Source organism: Haliotis asinina, chromosome 10, assembly GCF_037392515.1.
Source record: "Haliotis asinina isolate JCU_RB_2024 chromosome 10, JCU_Hal_asi_v2, whole genome shotgun sequence".
In the NCBI taxonomy this organism is placed as follows: Eukaryota; Metazoa; Mollusca; class Gastropoda; order Lepetellida; family Haliotidae; genus Haliotis; species Haliotis asinina.
Genome location: NC_090289.1, coordinates 2760792 through 2779491, shown reverse-complemented (window position 1 = coordinate 2779491; position 18700 = coordinate 2760792). Strand labels below are relative to the sequence as shown.

The 18700-nt window shown below is 40.8% G+C and overlaps 1 protein-coding gene across 1 annotated transcript in view; it reads left to right on the top strand.

Annotated features, from left to right (window-relative positions):
- The first annotated feature begins 8189 nt into the window (after positions 1-8189).
- The window catches only part of LOC137298340 (uncharacterized), a 187434-nt gene continuing 176923 nt past the window's right edge, over positions 8190-18700 (top strand). The window contains exon 1 of the mRNA XM_067830554.1: positions 8190-8299. Coding sequence (XP_067686655.1) covers positions 8266-8299 — 34 coding nt within the window. The 5' untranslated portion in view covers positions 8190-8265. The remainder of the gene's footprint in view (positions 8300-18700) is intronic.

The following is an 18700-nucleotide window of genomic DNA, read 5'->3' as shown; positions in this document are numbered from 1 at the left end:
ATTATTATTAATAATATCAACCAGTATAGCAGAGACTCAATACTATAGATATCTTCTAATTACGTAAGGACATCAACATACATGAAATGAATGGCTCACGCCAATCGACAACCATTCATTGTTAGATTGCATAGTGGAAATAAAGACCCGGAACTGATGGTGTTTAGAGAGAGAGATTCTTTATTACGTATAGATGGTCATGAGGCCAACAGTACAACATGTGTAAACAGTGAGGTAGAAACATACACTGTAAATGTGGGTTTTAGTACAATTAATATGATTATATATTCACAGCTTTTTTTCGATCGGAGTACAAACACTTTTTTACAAAAGATACATAGTCTTAAAAGTGTATTGTTATGCTTGTTTTCATCAATTCAAGAAACATTTGGACACGAGGGTGTGTATGACAATATTCAGGTAAATATCTAGCACGATATTCACTGTAGAGAGGACACACCACCATCTTCTAGTTCAGTCACACAAGAAACACAAAACGCAGTTTCATAAGTTTTGGAGTGAGTGAGTGAGTTAATATTTAACGTCACATCGGCAATATCTCAGCCATATCGTGACGAGAACGTTAAATACTGAAATGAAATATATGGATACTATAAAAGCCTGTCAACGAAGGACAGTAAAACAACTAGAATATCACAATTTGGATTAAAACTAGTGTGGAAAGATAAAACTAATATCACTATTCGGACAATACAACATAAAAACAGGCTATAGATCGCCAACAACTGAAGGTAGATCACCATACTAGGGACCATGGGGACTTACAGTACGTTTGCTACCTGCATGGTCCCTAGCTGGGTTTACACCATCCCCTCAGCTGCTGGCGACTGTATCCAAGATTAGCCACAATTTAAAATGACACATATTCTACGATTAAAAAGTGGAAGATTAAATCTGACTTATACTGTTTTAGTACTTACGTACCCTCTCAGGAGGACAATAATTTTACGGTACTTCAACCCCCTTCGAGGATACAGCCACTAACAATGTTAAGTTGATAATTCAACTTCCAATTATAAAATAGTAATCTATTTACAAGTCACGTAACAGGTCTAATTCTTTTTAAAATGCAATGATTAAATGAGCACTAACATTACTAAAAAGATCCTTCATAGTTCTTGATTTAAAAAAGTTATCCCTTGTGATGGAATATTCCATACAGTCAAGCAAGACATGCTTGACTGTGATTCTTTCATCACAAGGGATACAAAACGGAGGATCTTCACCTTTAAACAAATATTCATGTGTGTATCGTGTGTGGCCAATACGACATCGTCGCATGATGACCTCTTCAAATCTGGACTGACAACCCAAGTAGGTGTAACCAATATAGGGTTTTATTGCATGTAATTTATTTATGCCCACTTGGGTGTCCCACTTCTTCTGCATCAGATCACGGATATAAGTTCTAATGCTGCCTTTATAATCAGAGTATGGAATAAGAAGTGGTGTCACAGATTTGTTGAGTGCTGCCTTGGCAGCAAGATCGGCCATTGCGTTACCGGAAATGCCTACATGGCTGGGTAACCAACAGAAGACGATGTCGTATTGGCCAGTAGCAAGATTATTATACAATTCAATAATGTCAATTAAAAGTGGATGTTTACATGATAAATTTTTAATCGCCTGGAGACAAGAAAGAGAGTCTGAATAGATTATATATTGTTTACGTTTAGGGTGTCTTTGAATATATTTAAGAGCTGTTAATATGGCGTTAGCTTCAGCTGTAAAAATAGAACTACTATCTGGTAATCTAGAAGATATTGTTCTGGATCCAATGACAGTGGCACAAGCCACAGCGCCACCATCCTTGGACCCATCTGTAAATAAGGATTTATAATTGCTATATTTATGTTTTAATTGATTATATTTTTGCTTATATTGTAATTCATTAGTCTCTGATTTTTTAAATGTGGTCAATGTTAGGTCTACTTGAGGCCTGACCAACTGCCAGGGAGGAGAAGAAAGAAGACGGGAGGGAGCTATGTTTTCCAGCTGAATCCCAGCAGCAGAAAGAAAAGGTTTAATTCTATGTCCCAGAGGCGGGACAAGAGAAGACGTTTTGTTGTATAAATCCTCATAAAGGGGATTGAAAACACAGTTATATGCAGGGTTAGAATGGTTAGAGTATAATTCAGTAATGTATTGTAAAGCTAACTTTATACGGCGCTGCTCAAGAGAAGGTTCATCAGCCTCAACATAGAGACTGTCAATAGGTGAAGTTCTAAAAGATCCAAGACAAAGTCTCAGACCTTGATGATGGACAGGATCAAGAAGTTTAAGATTGCTTTTGCAGGCTCCACCGTAAACGATTGAGCCATAATCAAGTTTAGAACGAACTAGTGATCGATAGAGATGGAGAAGGGTAGCTTGATCCCCTCCCCATTTTGAATTTGAAACAACTTTCAACAAGTCAAGTGCTTTCAGGCATTTAGTTTTAAGTGATTTAATATGTGGTAAAAAAGTTAAATGTGAATCAAAGATTAGACCCAAGAACTTGGCTTCCTTCACAACTTTAATGGGCGTCCCATCTAGAGACAGTTCAGGGTCTTTATGGGGTTTATATTTACGACAAACATGTGTGCAGTTAGTTTTCGATTTAGAAAATTTAAAGCCGTTTTCAAGACACCATTTATTTATTTTGTTTAAACAAAGCTGCAGTTGCCGTTCAATTGTATGCATATTTTTCCCACGACAAGAAATATTAAAATCATCCACAAATAACGATCCATCAATTGAATCGTTTAAAACTTTTGATAAACTTTTTATCTTGATGCTAAAAAGTGTGACAGACAGAATACTGCCTTGTGGAACACCCTGATCCTGATTGTAATGATCAGACAGGGTAGAACCCACTCGAACTTGAAACTGTCTGTTATTTAAAAAGTTGGCAATAAATTGAGGTAAACGACCTCGCAAGCCGAAGTCATGTAAGTCTTTTAAAATACCATATTTCCAGGTTGTGTCATATGCTTTTTCGAGATCAAAAAAGATAGACACAGCATGTTGTTTATTAATTAGTGCGTTTTTAACAAATGATTCTAAACGCACTAAGTGATCGACAGTACTTCTGTTTTTACGGAAACCACACTGTATATCAGTTATACGGTTATTTGTTTCCAAGTACCAAACAAGTCGATTATTTATCATGCGTTCCATGGTCTTGCAAACGCAGCTAGTTAACGAAATCGGCCGATAGTTGGATGGATCGGTATGATCACGTCCAGGTTTAGGTATGGGTATTACTATGGCGTCACGCCATGATGAAGGAAAGTTACCCGATGTCCAAATATCATCAAAAATATTGAGAAGAGTTTCTAGGCAGGATTCTGGTAAGTGCTTCAGGAGTTGATAATGTATGTTATCAGCTCCTGTAGCAGTATCGAGAGCTTGATCAAGAGCAGTATGGAGCTCATGAATAGAAAAAGTTTCATTATAATCTTCCCCATTATCTGAGTTGAAATTAGTAGTTTTCTTTTCTTGTTGTTTTTGATACTGTTGGAATTTAAGTTCATAATTAGAAGAGGAAGAGTGTTTAGCAAGGGTTTCACCCAGTTTATTTGCGATATCTGACTTATCAGTAAGTACTTGATCTCCATGTTTAAGATGATTGACACTAGATTTAGTACCCTTACCTTTAATTTTCTGGACCATATTCCATACCTTGGACATAGGTGTCCGAGAATTTATTTTAGAGACATAATTTTGCCAAGATTGGCGTTTGTTCTGTTTAAAAGTACGCCGTGCTTTAGCATTTAAAATTTTGAATTTATTTAAATTATGCACCATAGGATGGCGACGGAAATAATGCTCTGCTTTTTTCCTTGCCTTCCTAGCTTGTTTGCACTCATCGTTGAACCATGGTTTTCTTATGTGGGGAACTACAGAGGAATTTGGTATACACTCATCAGCTATGGAGTTCAGTTGATCAGAAAAAGATTTAATAGCATCTGGAACGTCAATAAAACGTTCAGGTTTAAGCTTTTCAGCACACAGTGTTTCATATAAAGCCCAGTTAGCCTTTTTAAAATTTCGTCTTGAAGATGGAGGAACATCAGATGGAGTTATAGGTTTTAATACAGTAGGAAAATAGGTCCCCGTACCAGGGTGTAAATACGTGTTGGAACCATCATTATAAATACATAAATCATTATCAGAACAAAAGTCCTCCAACAATTTACCTTTAGTGTTTGTAGTTACACTACCCCAGAGTGGGTTGTGGCCATTTAAATCTCCCATTATAATACAGGGCTTCGGGAGCTGATCATACAGAGCTTGAAGATCAGTTTTGGCAAACGCCAAAGACGGTGAAATATAAAGAGAACACAATGTAAACGCTACATGTAAAGTAATTCTCACTGCAACAGCTTGCAAATTAGTAATAAGTGAAACAGGGCTTTGAATAACGTTTTGTCTGACTAGAATGGATGATCCGCCAGTGGCTCTATCACCCGGAGGTGAAAAACAATGCTATGCATTAAATTGACGAAGGTCAAATGTATCTGTTTGTTTTAAATATGTCTCTTGGAGACATATCGCTGAAGGTGTAAAATCTTGGACTAATAGCTGTAATTCATGTAAATTAGTCCTCAGTCCTCTGCAGTTCCACTGTATAATATTATTGGAATAAACTATCTTTTTGGGGGATTGATTGGGGATCTACCCCGCACTCTTATGGAGGGCGACAAGCTATGTGCCCTAGAATGGACGTTTTCAGAAACGTCCATAGCTTCAAGAGACCCATATTTATTGAACAATTGAATTTTGTTCTGTGACCCTTTAGGAGCTCTGCCACTTTGTTGTTTCGAAGCATCAGGCTTAGGCTTCGGTTTACTTTTAACAGGTGGCTGACTATCAGCTGTTGATTGAGACCTTGAGTGTGACTGAGGTGGTGATGATGATGATTTGTGATCGGAAGAAGACTTTGATGAAGGAGATATGGTCTTTTGTGTATTCTGAGCTGTGTCTGTCTGAGTAGACTGTTCTGAGATAGACTGTGGAAGATCAGGAGAGATAGACTGAGGAATATCTGAATTTACCCATGTCAGGTCAGTCTGACATGAGCTTGACGAAGTTAGTACTGGCGTAGTTGTTCCTTTTGATAAGGTTTCAGATGTTTTTGTGACAGAGGCGTACGTTTCAGTGTGCTCAGTAGATTGTACAATCTTTCTTGCTTCAGCAAAACTGACGTTCCTGGAAAATTTGACTTTGTTAATTTCCATTTGCCTTTTCCAAATGGGACATTCTTTCGAAAAGGAGGAATGGTTTCCTGAACAGTTTGCACATTTTTTTGGAATACTGTCACAATCTTCGGTCACATGTGTATTCTCAGCACAGTGAGCACATGTAACAGACAATGTGCAAGTATTAACACCATGTCCACACTTTTGACACTTAAAGCAGCGCAGAGGATTTAGAATATATAAGTCAACATTGAGATTGCAGTAACCTGCATTGGTTGACTTTGGAGGTGTTGGAGCTGAAAATGAAAACAGATATGTGTTGGTTTGGACAGTCACATTATTTTTCCGTGTTGTGAAACGTTTGACGAAAGATACTCCTTGATCTTTCATCTCGGACATTATAACGAGCTCAGTCATGTCTGCTAGAAGACGCTCACGGTCTCGAACTATGCCTTTGCTTGTATTCAGTGTTCTGTGGGCAGAAACTAATACCGGGACTCCGACAAACATATCAGTTGATAATAGGTTGGTAGCTTGTTGTTTTCTGCTACATTCAATCAGCAGTGAACCTGATCTCAAGCGTTTGATATCTTTTACCTCACCTGCAATGCTAGAGATACCTTTTAAAATTGCAAAGGGATTTAATTTTAAAGGAGTCTTGTCAAGGGTCTCAATAATCAAAAAACGTGGCCAGTGATCAATTTGTATAGAGGGTCGATGTTGATCATCATTTTCCAGTTGACGTTTTGTTTTTTTGTTAGGGGTTTGGTAATCCATGATTATTGGTATATTGGTTCGTCATCCGAGCTCCCCACCCACCTCGGAGTATCACAAGGACAATGTTAAAGCAAGCGGGCCTCCAGCTTACAGCGCCAAGGATACTCGGATGATATACTCCAGCAGAAACATTAAAAATATTAACGGTTCCACCAGACTGGCCCATGAGCCACCGCCTTCTGGGCATAAGACTCTAGGCAAAGTTCATGTAATCAAAAATCAAGTCAAATAATATTCTATGAACAAAGGGAGCCAAGACTAAAATGTAAACAATTCCAAATCAAATTCTGTGCAATGACATAAAATCCATGTACAGGGCTTGGCATGACCAGCCGATTGGTTGAACCGGGCCCATTCAACCACCCGTCTAGGTGAAGTCAGAGCCGAAGTGGTGTGTTGAGCAATAGGAACACTGGTCCTGCTCCCATTGCCCCCAACCACCATGATCCCCTCCTCCACCGACACAGGGCCGCAACCCACGGCAAACGGGTTGGTGGACCCAATATCCCCCCGGGTCCACTACGGGGGTGTCGGCGAGCTCTTGGCGTTACCCAGCACCACCACGAGGAGGTGGCTCGCCACGGGTGCCCATAAGTTTTGGAATGTCTGTAAGAATTAACATTGAAATCATGTACATTACAACGAAACTTTGTCAAACATCTCCGTAAATCTTTTGAGCCAATAGCTTTTAGATAATTTTCAAGAGAATAATCAGTCTTTATTCTTGCATAGAGTGTCAATGATTCGGGATGGACCACGTGTTGATGCCACTCTTGGTAATAGATATCTTTTGAGCACTGTTTAAAATTATCAAGAAAGCATTTCACATTACTAACATTTTGTGCTATTCACACGTAGCCGAAGCCATATCTAAATAATCACATTCTCATCTTTTATACCCAATTCACGTCTCCATTATCATCTAGTCTTTTTAACATTTCATAATATTTCCTTGTGTGTCAGTATGGGGTTTGGCGTAAGATCCTGATCCAACAGATGGTGTTTAGACAGGCCCTGATGAGAAAAAAACAGACCAGGAAGTTGTGTTGATTAGACGGATCTTGATTACTAATGTTGATTACCCAAAATAGTATGGTTAATGGCTTAACGGCAGTACTACAACAGTTACCCAACCCGTTCTATGCCGCCGCGGTCAATGTAAGTCAATGTAAAACTGTCTCGGACGGAGGGGGTCGTGAAGTCAAGGGTCTGACAAATATCCCCGTACTATTACGTGAGCACCAACTCGCGTACACGGATGTGCTCAGACACGTACGTCTATGCTCTGTCTCCCTTCACTTCTCAGACTACAATTGCAGCACAAAACGAGGTGGGCTGTCACAAAGTGAAAAACGGTGTGCTCCGACACTAGTCAACGCTATATAAGTACTTTCCATGCCACGTGTCGATCGGAAACTTTTAAACACATTCAGACAATGAATTTCTGTTTGTGTACTTTTCACATGTGTTTAAATAAGACATAGGAGTCGTTCATAATATCTGGAACAGATATGATGTTTTTACATTCGAGATTTCAGGTGACATTGCTCATTTATCAATTAGGGATTTATGGCTAGGGGTTGATGTTGACATTTTAATGTAGAAGCATGCATGTATCACGTGAATTTACTATCACGTGTATTAATCACCTATTATTTGCTTGTTGTTAATCCCATAAGGAGCTGCAGCACGCATATATTAGTTTATACTCATTAGCTGTTTGTATGAAAAGCCTCTGTTTCTAGGTAGATAATGCTCCCACGCGCAAAGGTGCACCTCATATTGATAAGAGAGTGGCGAAAAGGAAGGTTGGAAAAGTCGTCCGTCTTGCGTTAGAGATCAGTTTACGACCTGGCGACATCATGCACCACGTCACCGTCCTCGTCCTCATTGCAGGTAAAATTGCACACCTTGACATATACGCGAGTCGTTGCAAAAGATGAAATACCTGCATGACGAATGAGAGCATTTATAACAGTTGCTTAAGATATGTGAGAAACGATCACGTGGTGGATAAAACAGCTTATGGCGTGAACTTACTACCACTTGTAATAATCATCTAATGTTTGCTTGTTGATAATCTCGGGAGCCCACGGGGATCTGCAACACGCGTGTATTAGTTTATTGATATTAGGTAATGCAAAAATCAGCGTGCAGTTTCTTAGAAAGGCCTCAGGTTCTAGGAAGTTGACACACCCTTTGCATTAATAAGAGAGTGGCGGAAAGGAAGGTTGAGAAAAGCGTCCGGCTTGCGTTAGAGATCAGTTTACGACCTGGCGACATCATGCACCACGGCAGTGCCATCCTCCTCATTGCAGGTAACATTATACATCTATACATTTCAGTGAGTCGTTGCAAAAGGTGAACATACTTTGAGGATGAATGAGACTTGATTCGTTTTCATCGAGTTGAAAAATCAAAACTACTAACTAGTTGTAGCAAATGACCCAAAGGATTTCTTCCTTGGAAGCGAGTTTGTGGTCGAAGTGACCATCATATTCCAAGAGTGAGATTGATATGTTATATGCTGTGGCATGCAAAATCCTATTGTCAGCAATCAAGTACATGTTTTACTACAGTAGAAAGTAGTTTATTTAGATTCAGTAACTCGGTGAAAACAAAACCTAGATAAGATTAATTTTCAGACTGCGGATGTTCGCGACAGGGCGCCGCCATTTTTTGTTAAATCGTGGCGTCACGGCCTAAAGTCAGTTTGAAAATCGATTACATTATGGTTTGTTTTCATCAAAATCAAAACATCTTCTACTCATAGTTAAATATGTTTTTCAATCACGACCAACAGGATTTTGCATGACACAGCTTGTAACACAACGAATTATAACCATTATGACAACAAGCGATTTTCTCAGAATCCTTTATGAAAACAAGTTGTAACTCGGAAGGAGGCACAGCAGGGGGACATGTCCTAGGGGACACGATTAAATGACGCGAGATTGTGCAGCAGGGGACACGATTAAATGACGCGAGATTGTGCAGCAGGGGTCACGATTAAATGACGCGAGATTGTGCAGCAGGGGTCACGGTTAAATGACGCTAGATTGTGCAGCAGGGGACACGATTAAATGACGCGAGATTGTGCAGCAGGGGACAGGATTAAATGACGCTAGATTGTGCAGCAGGGGACACGATTAAATGACGCTAGATTGTGCAGCAGGGGACACGATTAAATGACGCTAGATTGTGCAGCAGGGGTCACGGTTAAATGACGCTAGATTGTGCAGCAGGGGTCACGGTTAAATGACGCTAGATTGTGCAGCAGGGGACACGATTAAATGACGCGAGATTGTGCAGCAGGGGACACGATTAAATGACGCTAGATTGTGCAGCAGGGGACAGGATTAAATGACGCTAGATTGTGCAGCAGGGGACACGATTAAATGACGCGAGATTGTGCAGCAGGGGTCACGGTTAAATGACGCTAGATTGTGCAGCAGGGGACAGGATTAAATGACGCGAGATTGTGCAGCAGGAGTCACGATTGAATGACGCTAGATTGTGCAGCAGGGGTCACGGTTAAATGACGCGAGATTGTGCAGCAGGGGTCACGGTTAAATGACGCTAGATTGTGCAGCAGGGGACACGATTAAATGACGCTAGATTGTGCAGCAGGGGACACGATTAAATGACGCGAGATTGTGCAGCAGGGGTCACGGTTAAATGACGCTAGATTGTGCAGCAGGGGACAGGATTAAATGACGCGAGATTGTGCAGCAGGAGTCACGATTGAATGACGCTAGATTGTGCAGCAGGGGTCACGGTTAAATGACGCTAGATTGTGCAGCAGGGGTCACGATTAAATGACGCTAGATTGTGCAGCAGGGGTCACGGTTAAATGACGCTAGATTGTGCAACAGGGGACAGGATTAAATGACGCGAGATTGTGCAGCAGGGGACACGATTAAATGACGCGAGATTGTGCAGCAGGGGACACGGTTAAATGACGCTAGATTGTGAAAATATAAAGCTTTCATTTTTCGGACGAATTGTCACGACTGCAGATTAAGAAAAACATGTAAACAAGATAAACTAAACCCGAAAATGAACATGAATTGTACAGTGCCCCACATAAGCATACGTCATATCACATGACCGAGGTGCGCTCCTCTGATTGGTTGAAATGTCGGGAGAGAGTTGTGCACAGTTGTCAAAAAGCTCGATATATGATAATTAAATGTCGAAATGAGTAGTTTTAATGTCGAGAACCGTGAAGGTCCCGGGGTAGAATAGACCTTCAGCAACCCATGCTTGCCATAAAATGCGACTGTGCTTGTAGTAACTAACTGGCGACTAACGGGATCAGGTGGTCTGGCTCGGTGACATGGTTGACACATGTCATCGATTCCCAATTGCGCAGATCGATGATTATGTTGTTGATCACTGGATTGTAAAGATGAAAGGGTACACATCCTAGATATGGTTTAAATTACAGTATGTACCAACCCTTTCGGAATTCGCCATTTTATAAAGTCTCCCGCTATCAATATTTAGCTCATCCTCGATATCTTGTTCCGACAAATCTCCATTATACACTGCATGCATCTTTAGCTCGGTCCGAAAATTTTACTACCTCCCTTATTTTCAGTGTACCCAATCAGTTAAACCGCCGTTACAACTGAACTTGCCCGTGTCAACAACGACAGTGGTCACGGGTTCAAAGGCTTGTTTGCAGTGCGACTCAGATTTTGGAGAAATCATACAGACACATTGATAGACCCGAAATTTTGAAAATAGTACATGGAAGAACTCCTGTCTCTTTCAGAGAACCCGTGCATTTAATCGGTTAGATAATTTAAACACCGAAAATGAGTTGTGATTAGTTCGCTCAACTTCCCATCGTATACACCTGATTGGATAAAAACCCAGTGAAGGGAGGTAATAAATTTAGGAAATGCATCCAAAGTATAGTGGAGATTAATCGGAACGTACATGCTGGAGATATCGAGGATGTATTTAACTGTGATCCAGGGAATTTATGGTGCGGGATCGAGCCCACATGTCACCGAGAGTGGAAACCTTGGCGTCATCTTTGTGTGTAGACTCTGTCAGCGTTGTCACCACTCCTAGCGTACAGTACACAACGAACCCACTGATCCATGGGTAAATGAATACTTGTAAACACCTAGTTGCGGGTGCAGCAAAGTGCAGTTACGAGACAAATTACTCGTACTATGACTATGTACTCCTAGTGCAACCAGCTGTGAATGGAACTTCGTAAGGATGGGAAAGCCACATTAACATGGCAAGAGTTGTATGATTCGTGAGGAATTCGGAATATTTTTACTGATATCCAATGACTGGGGTAAAAAGGAATCACTTTGAGCACGGGCGTACATGTTATGGACGTTAGTGCAATATATATAACACTCTATATAACATACGCCCTCCTCAAGCACGAGCGAAGTGGGTTGCTAATGTACTCGATGTGGAATCTATTAAATGTTTCTCTGCTTGAAGGCTATTCTTGCATAACATTCTTATCTAGTTCTAGATGCCAATATACTTTTGCCTCAATTATTGATTGTGTATATGATGCTAACATCTGTACAGCGCCAATATCCAGCTCACCACTGGATCTCTGTCTGTTAAGGTGGTTTGACAAATGTTAAGAAAACTACCTATGCACGCAGTTGCAAAGCTTGTGTTACGGTTAAAAATTTGCCGTGACGAAACGTCACAAAGTAACTCAGAACCAGCAAAATGTAACACTGACAAGTCTAAAATTTTTCAGAAATATGAATCGACCAAATAAGACTAGATACAAAGACTCACAATAGAGGGTTCATGTACAATGCAACTGAGTCAAATCTAAAGTAATGGATCAAAGATATAACAAGCCAAGCATGCAGACACAACAGCCTAGTGCATGTGGAAGACAGACTTCCCTTGCAGCTTGTGGCAACGTTTCCTTTATAAGAAGCTACAGACAACACTGAAGCCTCACAACGTCTTCACCATGTCATAGTAGAGATCGTTAAGTGCAGATGACAGAAGCAGGGCCATTGCATGGTTACAGGATGGTGAAACCAAAACAAGTGTTGCTCACCGTCTTCAGGTGTCTGCCTCTGTCAGTCACAGAATGAAGGACAGGTTCCTTGCCACTGATATAGTGTAGGACGGAACTCGTCCTGGAAGACCCAGAAAAACATCAAGGGCAGATGACCGATATATTTTGCTCCAGGCTCCCAGGAAGCGATTCACAACTGCCAGTTCCCGGTGCCACAAGCTGCAAGGGAAGTCTGTCTTCCACATGCACTAGGTAGTTGTGTTTCGGAATTTGAAACAAACATGATGTTGGTATGTTAAAACCCCTTTGTTTTGCACTGTTTTGATAATGTTTCATTTCACGCAAACCAGATGAATATTTAATTAGTTGCTTGTTCCAAAGTGTCGTCTAAAGTGCCCATTAAGCACATAAAAAGTTGCATTTACCTTAGACTATACATGCCCTTACGACTTATTAAGTTAATATTTTACCATAAGATTTAGGGAGTTCCCATACTTTTTGTTCGTAGTATACATGTTATTTGCATCTCCAGACCATTCTGGTTCTATCCACATGTCAGTTTTGCTGTTAACATCGTTATTAATAAACTGACGTGCAAAAGAAGCTTTACACCCGTAATTTCGAAAATATTTTGAAGACACATAAAAGTAAACGTGAAATCTGTGGGCAGTATATACGAAACACACAACATGTAAATTAATCATTAAACCAAACAGACCAACATTTTTTTAAATAGTTTTTTAATTGTATTTTTTTTGTGTGTTTTGTTTTGCTTTTGATGGATGTTTCGAAATTCATATTGCGCCATGGCAAAGGGCGCAGTGTGGATATCGCCGACAGGACAGAATGCGAATGCCAGCACAGCCTGATGCTGAAAGCAGACACACGAATCCGATTTCTTAGACCAAGCTGACTGGAGAAACTATGAGGAGGTCCACTGGTCTGTGTCAGAACGGGCCCACTGGATTTCCTCCTGAAGTTTTTGTTCAACAAGTAGTGGCTACTCAATCGCAGATTTAAGGTTGACTGTGTCCCTAGCAACCCGTGGCCCTGAAAATTTTAAACTAAATCCCTGACTAAAACCCCGTTCCATTAGCTGCACTGCCACTGGATGGATTAACTGATAATATGGTCCAACCATGATGGGGCCATGGGAAGCAGTTTTGATTGGCAGAGCTGCAGGTCGCCTGGCAGTTTGTACGGGGACCTTGTGCTTTTTAGCACGAAAAAAGGACGACGCTCCATGGCCACCTATGTTGCTTGAAGAGTGTCTGTGTAAATACTGACATACTGTTCAGGGCACCAGTCACGCGTACCCCTTTGCATGACGTTTTTGCTGGTCCCTTCACCAGAGAATGGTTGGCCGCTGATGATGAAAGGAAAAGGACAGGAGTCGTAGGAAAGCGAATTACTAGAACAATTAAATAGATGGTGTAATTTGGAAGAAAGCTGCCAAAAACGACGAGAGTAGAGAGAGATTATTTGGCAAGGCAGTATGGAACTGGGCAGGAGGTATGCAGAAATGAGTGAGTAACTCAGTTTAGGTTTACGCCGCACTCAGTAATATTCCATCCATATGACGGTGGTCTGTAAATAATCGAGTCTGAACCAGACAATCAAGTGCTTAACAGCATGAACATTGCTCTGCATAAGTGGGAACCTATGACATATGTCAACCAAGTCAGCGGGCCTGACCACCCGATCCCGTCAGTCGCCTCTTCCGACAAGCATAGTCGCTTTTTGTGGCAAGCATGGGTTGCTCAAGGCTTCTTCTCCGGACCTTCACGGTCGGAGACATGCATGATAGAAAGGAAGTATGACGTATGTCTGCGGATGTTATGTCCCTCCGGAAGTGTTACTATGGAACGCGGAAATAAAACACTGCCATGTAATTGCTACTCTGGGTGGTTACTGGACTGGAGCTTAAAGGGTGCAAAGGAATTTTAAGTGTTGCCTATGAACCCATTCAGCAAAATACTGCTAAATGACATACTATTATGAACTGTATAAATAATACACCTCTCTCTGCGTTGGTACGCTGAATGGTTACTGCAAGCATAGGCAAGTGCTATGGTTTAAAGAACTGAACATGCTGCCCATAAACCCATTTAGCGAATCAATGCAATGTGAGTCCTTCGTTATAATAGACAAAGTGCCACACTTCACGAAATATGTTGAAGCACTGTTTAAGAGTACCTCACCTCTGTCTGACCAGAATCACTGGTCAAACAGGGACACGTAAAGGTTGAAAAACTCCAGGAGATTTGAAGGCCAGGGCCATGTCGGAAATACTGGTGCCACGAAATTGTCCGTAGCGACAAGTATGGAGGAGTTTGTCAGGTGTAGCACCCAGTGCTGGATACATAGGAGAATTGCCGTCATCTCCAGAATGTTTATTTGGAATTGAGAACCTGATGACAGCTTGTCTTTGAGAGGATGCTGCGACTGATGTGTCTTGTAATCGGCGATCATCTGGCTTAGGCATCCTGATTGGTCCAGTCTATGGTCTATGGTTTGAATCCTTCAGTCAAGATGATACCATGTTCAAATCTTTGATGATCCTATGTTGGAAGGGTGATAAACGCCCAGAGCAGCCAATTTGCTAGTGACTAGTTAATGTAATGGGATAAAATGTGGTCTGATGATCTCATTCTGAAGTCCATAGCAGTGAAACGTCCGTAAAATACTCCGTATACTAGTAACTGTTAGATGAACAGGTGTTAATAGTTGTATTTTTCAATGTAAGACGTACGGTAGACTTGTTCATGTCTCCAAGGTAATAAATGACTGTTTAAATGACAATTTCTTAAAGAAAACGATAATATTCCTCTAAAACTCTGGCGTCCATCAGGACTTGCATCTTTCAAGGATAGAATTACTATACATCCATGAGCTTCATGATCTTCATGTCTTCAGTACATCCTTGGCATTAGGCCAGTCTAACCATATCTGGGCCCGCACGACCTGTGCAGCTTCGCTCCTGATCGTTTTTTGTGTCCTATGAAAAATGTCCCAGCAGTCCACGTGCACCGTACTTGAACAGCTACCCGTGCTGTTGGCGTCGATCCTTTCATGTCTGGATGATGTTTCGCAACAAGATGAACTGGATGCAGTCTGTGTTGTAAGGGCCGTGAGGTCAGTGTGGTCTGTTGCTCTTCGTCAATGTGCCGTCCTTAACGTCATAGTCAACGACTAGATAGCGTGGACGGCATGGGATCTCTTATACCTTTTTCACAGTAACATTATGAACATGACTGTGATACCCTTTCCCACTCGTGCGTATGCAAACTGAATGCACCTACATTAAAATATGTAAATACAGTAAAATAGACAACACATTTACTCAATAGACCTACCGAGTATTCACAGTTGGTATCAATAACCGTCTTAAGTACAACTTGGGTATGTAATATGATCACTCCACTAAACTGAGACTCGTTATCAAGAGGTAGCCTCTGTCAAGTCAGATCTAACATATTCTACTACTGTCTCCTCCAGCTTTTGTTTCGGCAATGCCGTCTAACAGAAGCCTTGGTATATAGGTTACAGTCAGATTTTGAAATCAGTCATTTCGTGAAATGAATAAAAGGGTCATCCAGTGGGCCCGTTCTGACACAGACCAGTGGACCTCCTCATAGTTTCTCCAGTCAGCTTGGTCTAAGAAATCGGATTCGTGTGTCTGCTTTCAGCATCAGGCTGTGCTGGCATTCGCATTCTGTCCTGTCGGCGATATCCACACTGCGCCCTTTGCCATGGCGCAATATGAATTTCGAAACATCCATCAAAAGCAAAACAAAACAAACAAAAAAATACAATTAAAAAACTATTTAAAAAAATGTTGGTCTGTTTGGTTTAATGATTAATTTACATGTTGTGTGTTTCGTATATACTGCCCACAGATTTCACGTTTACTTTTATGTGTCTTCAAAATATTTTCGAAATTACGGGTGTAAAGCTTCTTTTGCACGTCAGTTTATTAATAACGATGTTAACAGCAAAACTGACATGTGGATAGAACCAGAATGGTCTGGAGATGCAAATAACATGTATACTACGAACAAAAAGTATGGGAACTCCCTAAATCTTATGGTAAAATATTAACTTAATATGTCGTAAGGGCATGTATAGTCTAAGGTAAATGCAACTTTTTATGTGCCTAATGGGCACTTTAAACGACACTTTGGAACAAGCAACTAATTAAATATTCATCTGGTTTGCGTGAAATGAAACATTATCAAAACAGTGCAAAACAAAGGGGTTTTAACATACCAACATCATGTTTGTTTCAAATTCCGAAACACAACTACCTAGTGCATGTGGAAGACAGACTTCCCTTCCAGCTTGTGGCACCGGGAACTGTAACCATGCAATGGCCCTGCTTCTGTCATCTGCACTTAACGATCTCTACTATGACATGGTGAAGACGTTGTGAGGCTTCAGTGTTGTCTGTAGCTTCTTATAAAGGAAACGTTGCCACAAGCTGCAAGGGAAGTCTGTCTTCCACATGCACTAGGCTGTTGTGTCTGAGCGTTTGCATGCTTGGCAATCCTTGAGTGTAGACATATTTATCAAGGTTCCGTAAAGGGGATACGTTTACTGGGGATAACAATACAGGCTTAAAATAAGATGTTGTTTGCCACCGTGTAAGTGTCACACATCTGTACGTGGAAAAACGATGTGTTTGCCAAATCTTGAAGCTTACATTGGTTTCGGTGAATAATTTGCCGTGACGAAAAATATAACACTATAACGTTTCACCAAAGTTGAGAAATTCTGGTGTCTTAGCTCACCTAACGGGTCAGGGGTATTGCCACACTCTCCCCGGTTATTGATGGTACTAAAGACAATGGTGAACATGTTTGACAAATGTTGATGATGGTGTTAGCAATGTGATGACACTAGTGATAATGTTTCACCACAGTTCTAATGTTTTAGTTCACCTTGATGAAAACTATCACATTTATCCCCTGAGCAGAAAGTTCAAATGTCAGATTTGATTCACGAGTTCTCTCTCTTATTTCCTGATGTGCCTGGTCGAACTGATTTTGTTAGCCATGATGTAGATGTAGGTGATGCTGTGCTTGTAAAACACCCATATCGGATAAATCCAGTGAAACGTGAAATTCTGTGGAAGGAAGTGAAATACATGCTGTAGAATGACATCATTGAACCCAGTGACAGTCCGTGGAGGTCACCATGTGGTTTTGTGCCGAAGAGTGGAGGTGGTTGGCGCTGCTGTGCTGATGTGAAAGCTGTCCCTGCTCTCTCACGAATTGATTCATGTCTTATTCAGAGAGTGGATGATTGCATTGATTGCACTGGTTAGGCTGGATATATAAGAAAGTTTGAATTACTGAAGGGCTTCTGGCAGATTCTACTCACGGGCCATGCAAAGAAAATATCGGCATTCGTTAGACCAGATGCACTGTATCTATACGAAGTGATGCCATTTGCACTGATGAACACACCAGCGGCGCTCCAGAGACTCGTCAACGATCTTACGTCTGGTCTTGGCAGTGTTGAGGTTTATATGGATGGTGTTATCAGTTATGACATGGAGTGGGATGACCATCTGAACTGAACTCGTGCTTTCTTCGAAAGACTGTCTGAGGCAAAAGTGACTGTGAATCTTTAGGGCATGTTGTAGGGCACGGCCAGGTACAACCAGTTCATGCTAAAGTTGAAGCAGTTGTACATTTTCCAGTGCCTCAGTCTAAGACAGAAGTCATAAGATTCTTGGGTATGCCACGCTATTATAGAAAGTTTTGTCAAAATTTCTCAGATAATGTATTACCACTTACTAACATTTTCGGGGAAAAGGTAGGATTCCGGTAGGATAGCAGTTGTGAGACTGCATTTGAAAAGGTCAAAGCCATACTCATCAATTTACTGATATTGCAGACACCAAATTTTGAGAAAGCATTTAAGTTGCAAATTGAGGCACTTGATGTAGGTGAAGGTGCTGTCCTGATTCAGTGGGATGATTTAGGAACTGAACATCCAGTTTATTATTTTTTCAAGAGGTTTGACAAGCATCAAAGAAATTATTCTACGTCTGAGAAAGAAACGTGAGATCTTTTGCTAGCTTTACAGCATTTTGAAGTGTCCAGGGTGCAACTACTTTGCCAACTGAAGTATTTACTGATCACAATCCCTTTTCGTTATTAAATGAAGACCCGGAATCAAAGACTTATGAGTTGGAGTTTGATCTTGCAAAGGTTCAATCTTGTGTTCAGATACATTAAAGGCAAAGACAATGTTGATGCTTGATGCTGTATGCATGTATGTGCATTATATCATAGCAATTCTGCAAGATGTTTCTCACGTTATTCACATTAGTGCATGTCATGTTCTTATCTTGCTATGATTGTAACAGTTTCGCAGAAACTTTCTTTTCCTCAAGGGTGAGAGTGTATTTTCTGTAAATTGCATTATTATTGATTAAGTGATAATTATTATTGGGTCACAATGTTTAAAGTTTTGAGTGATAGTTATTATGGGTCACCTTTCGTGTCATAAATGTTCAGTGCTATTAGTATTTTAGCGGCAGGCCTTTAAAGCAGTTCTCTAGAATTACCTTCCTTTGAGAATGTTTTGACTGAGGTAAACACGAGACTACGAGAAGGTTCTGGGTTAAAGTTAATGGCGATGGTCATATCGTGCTCGAATGTACAGGAACATTGTTCAGGAACTA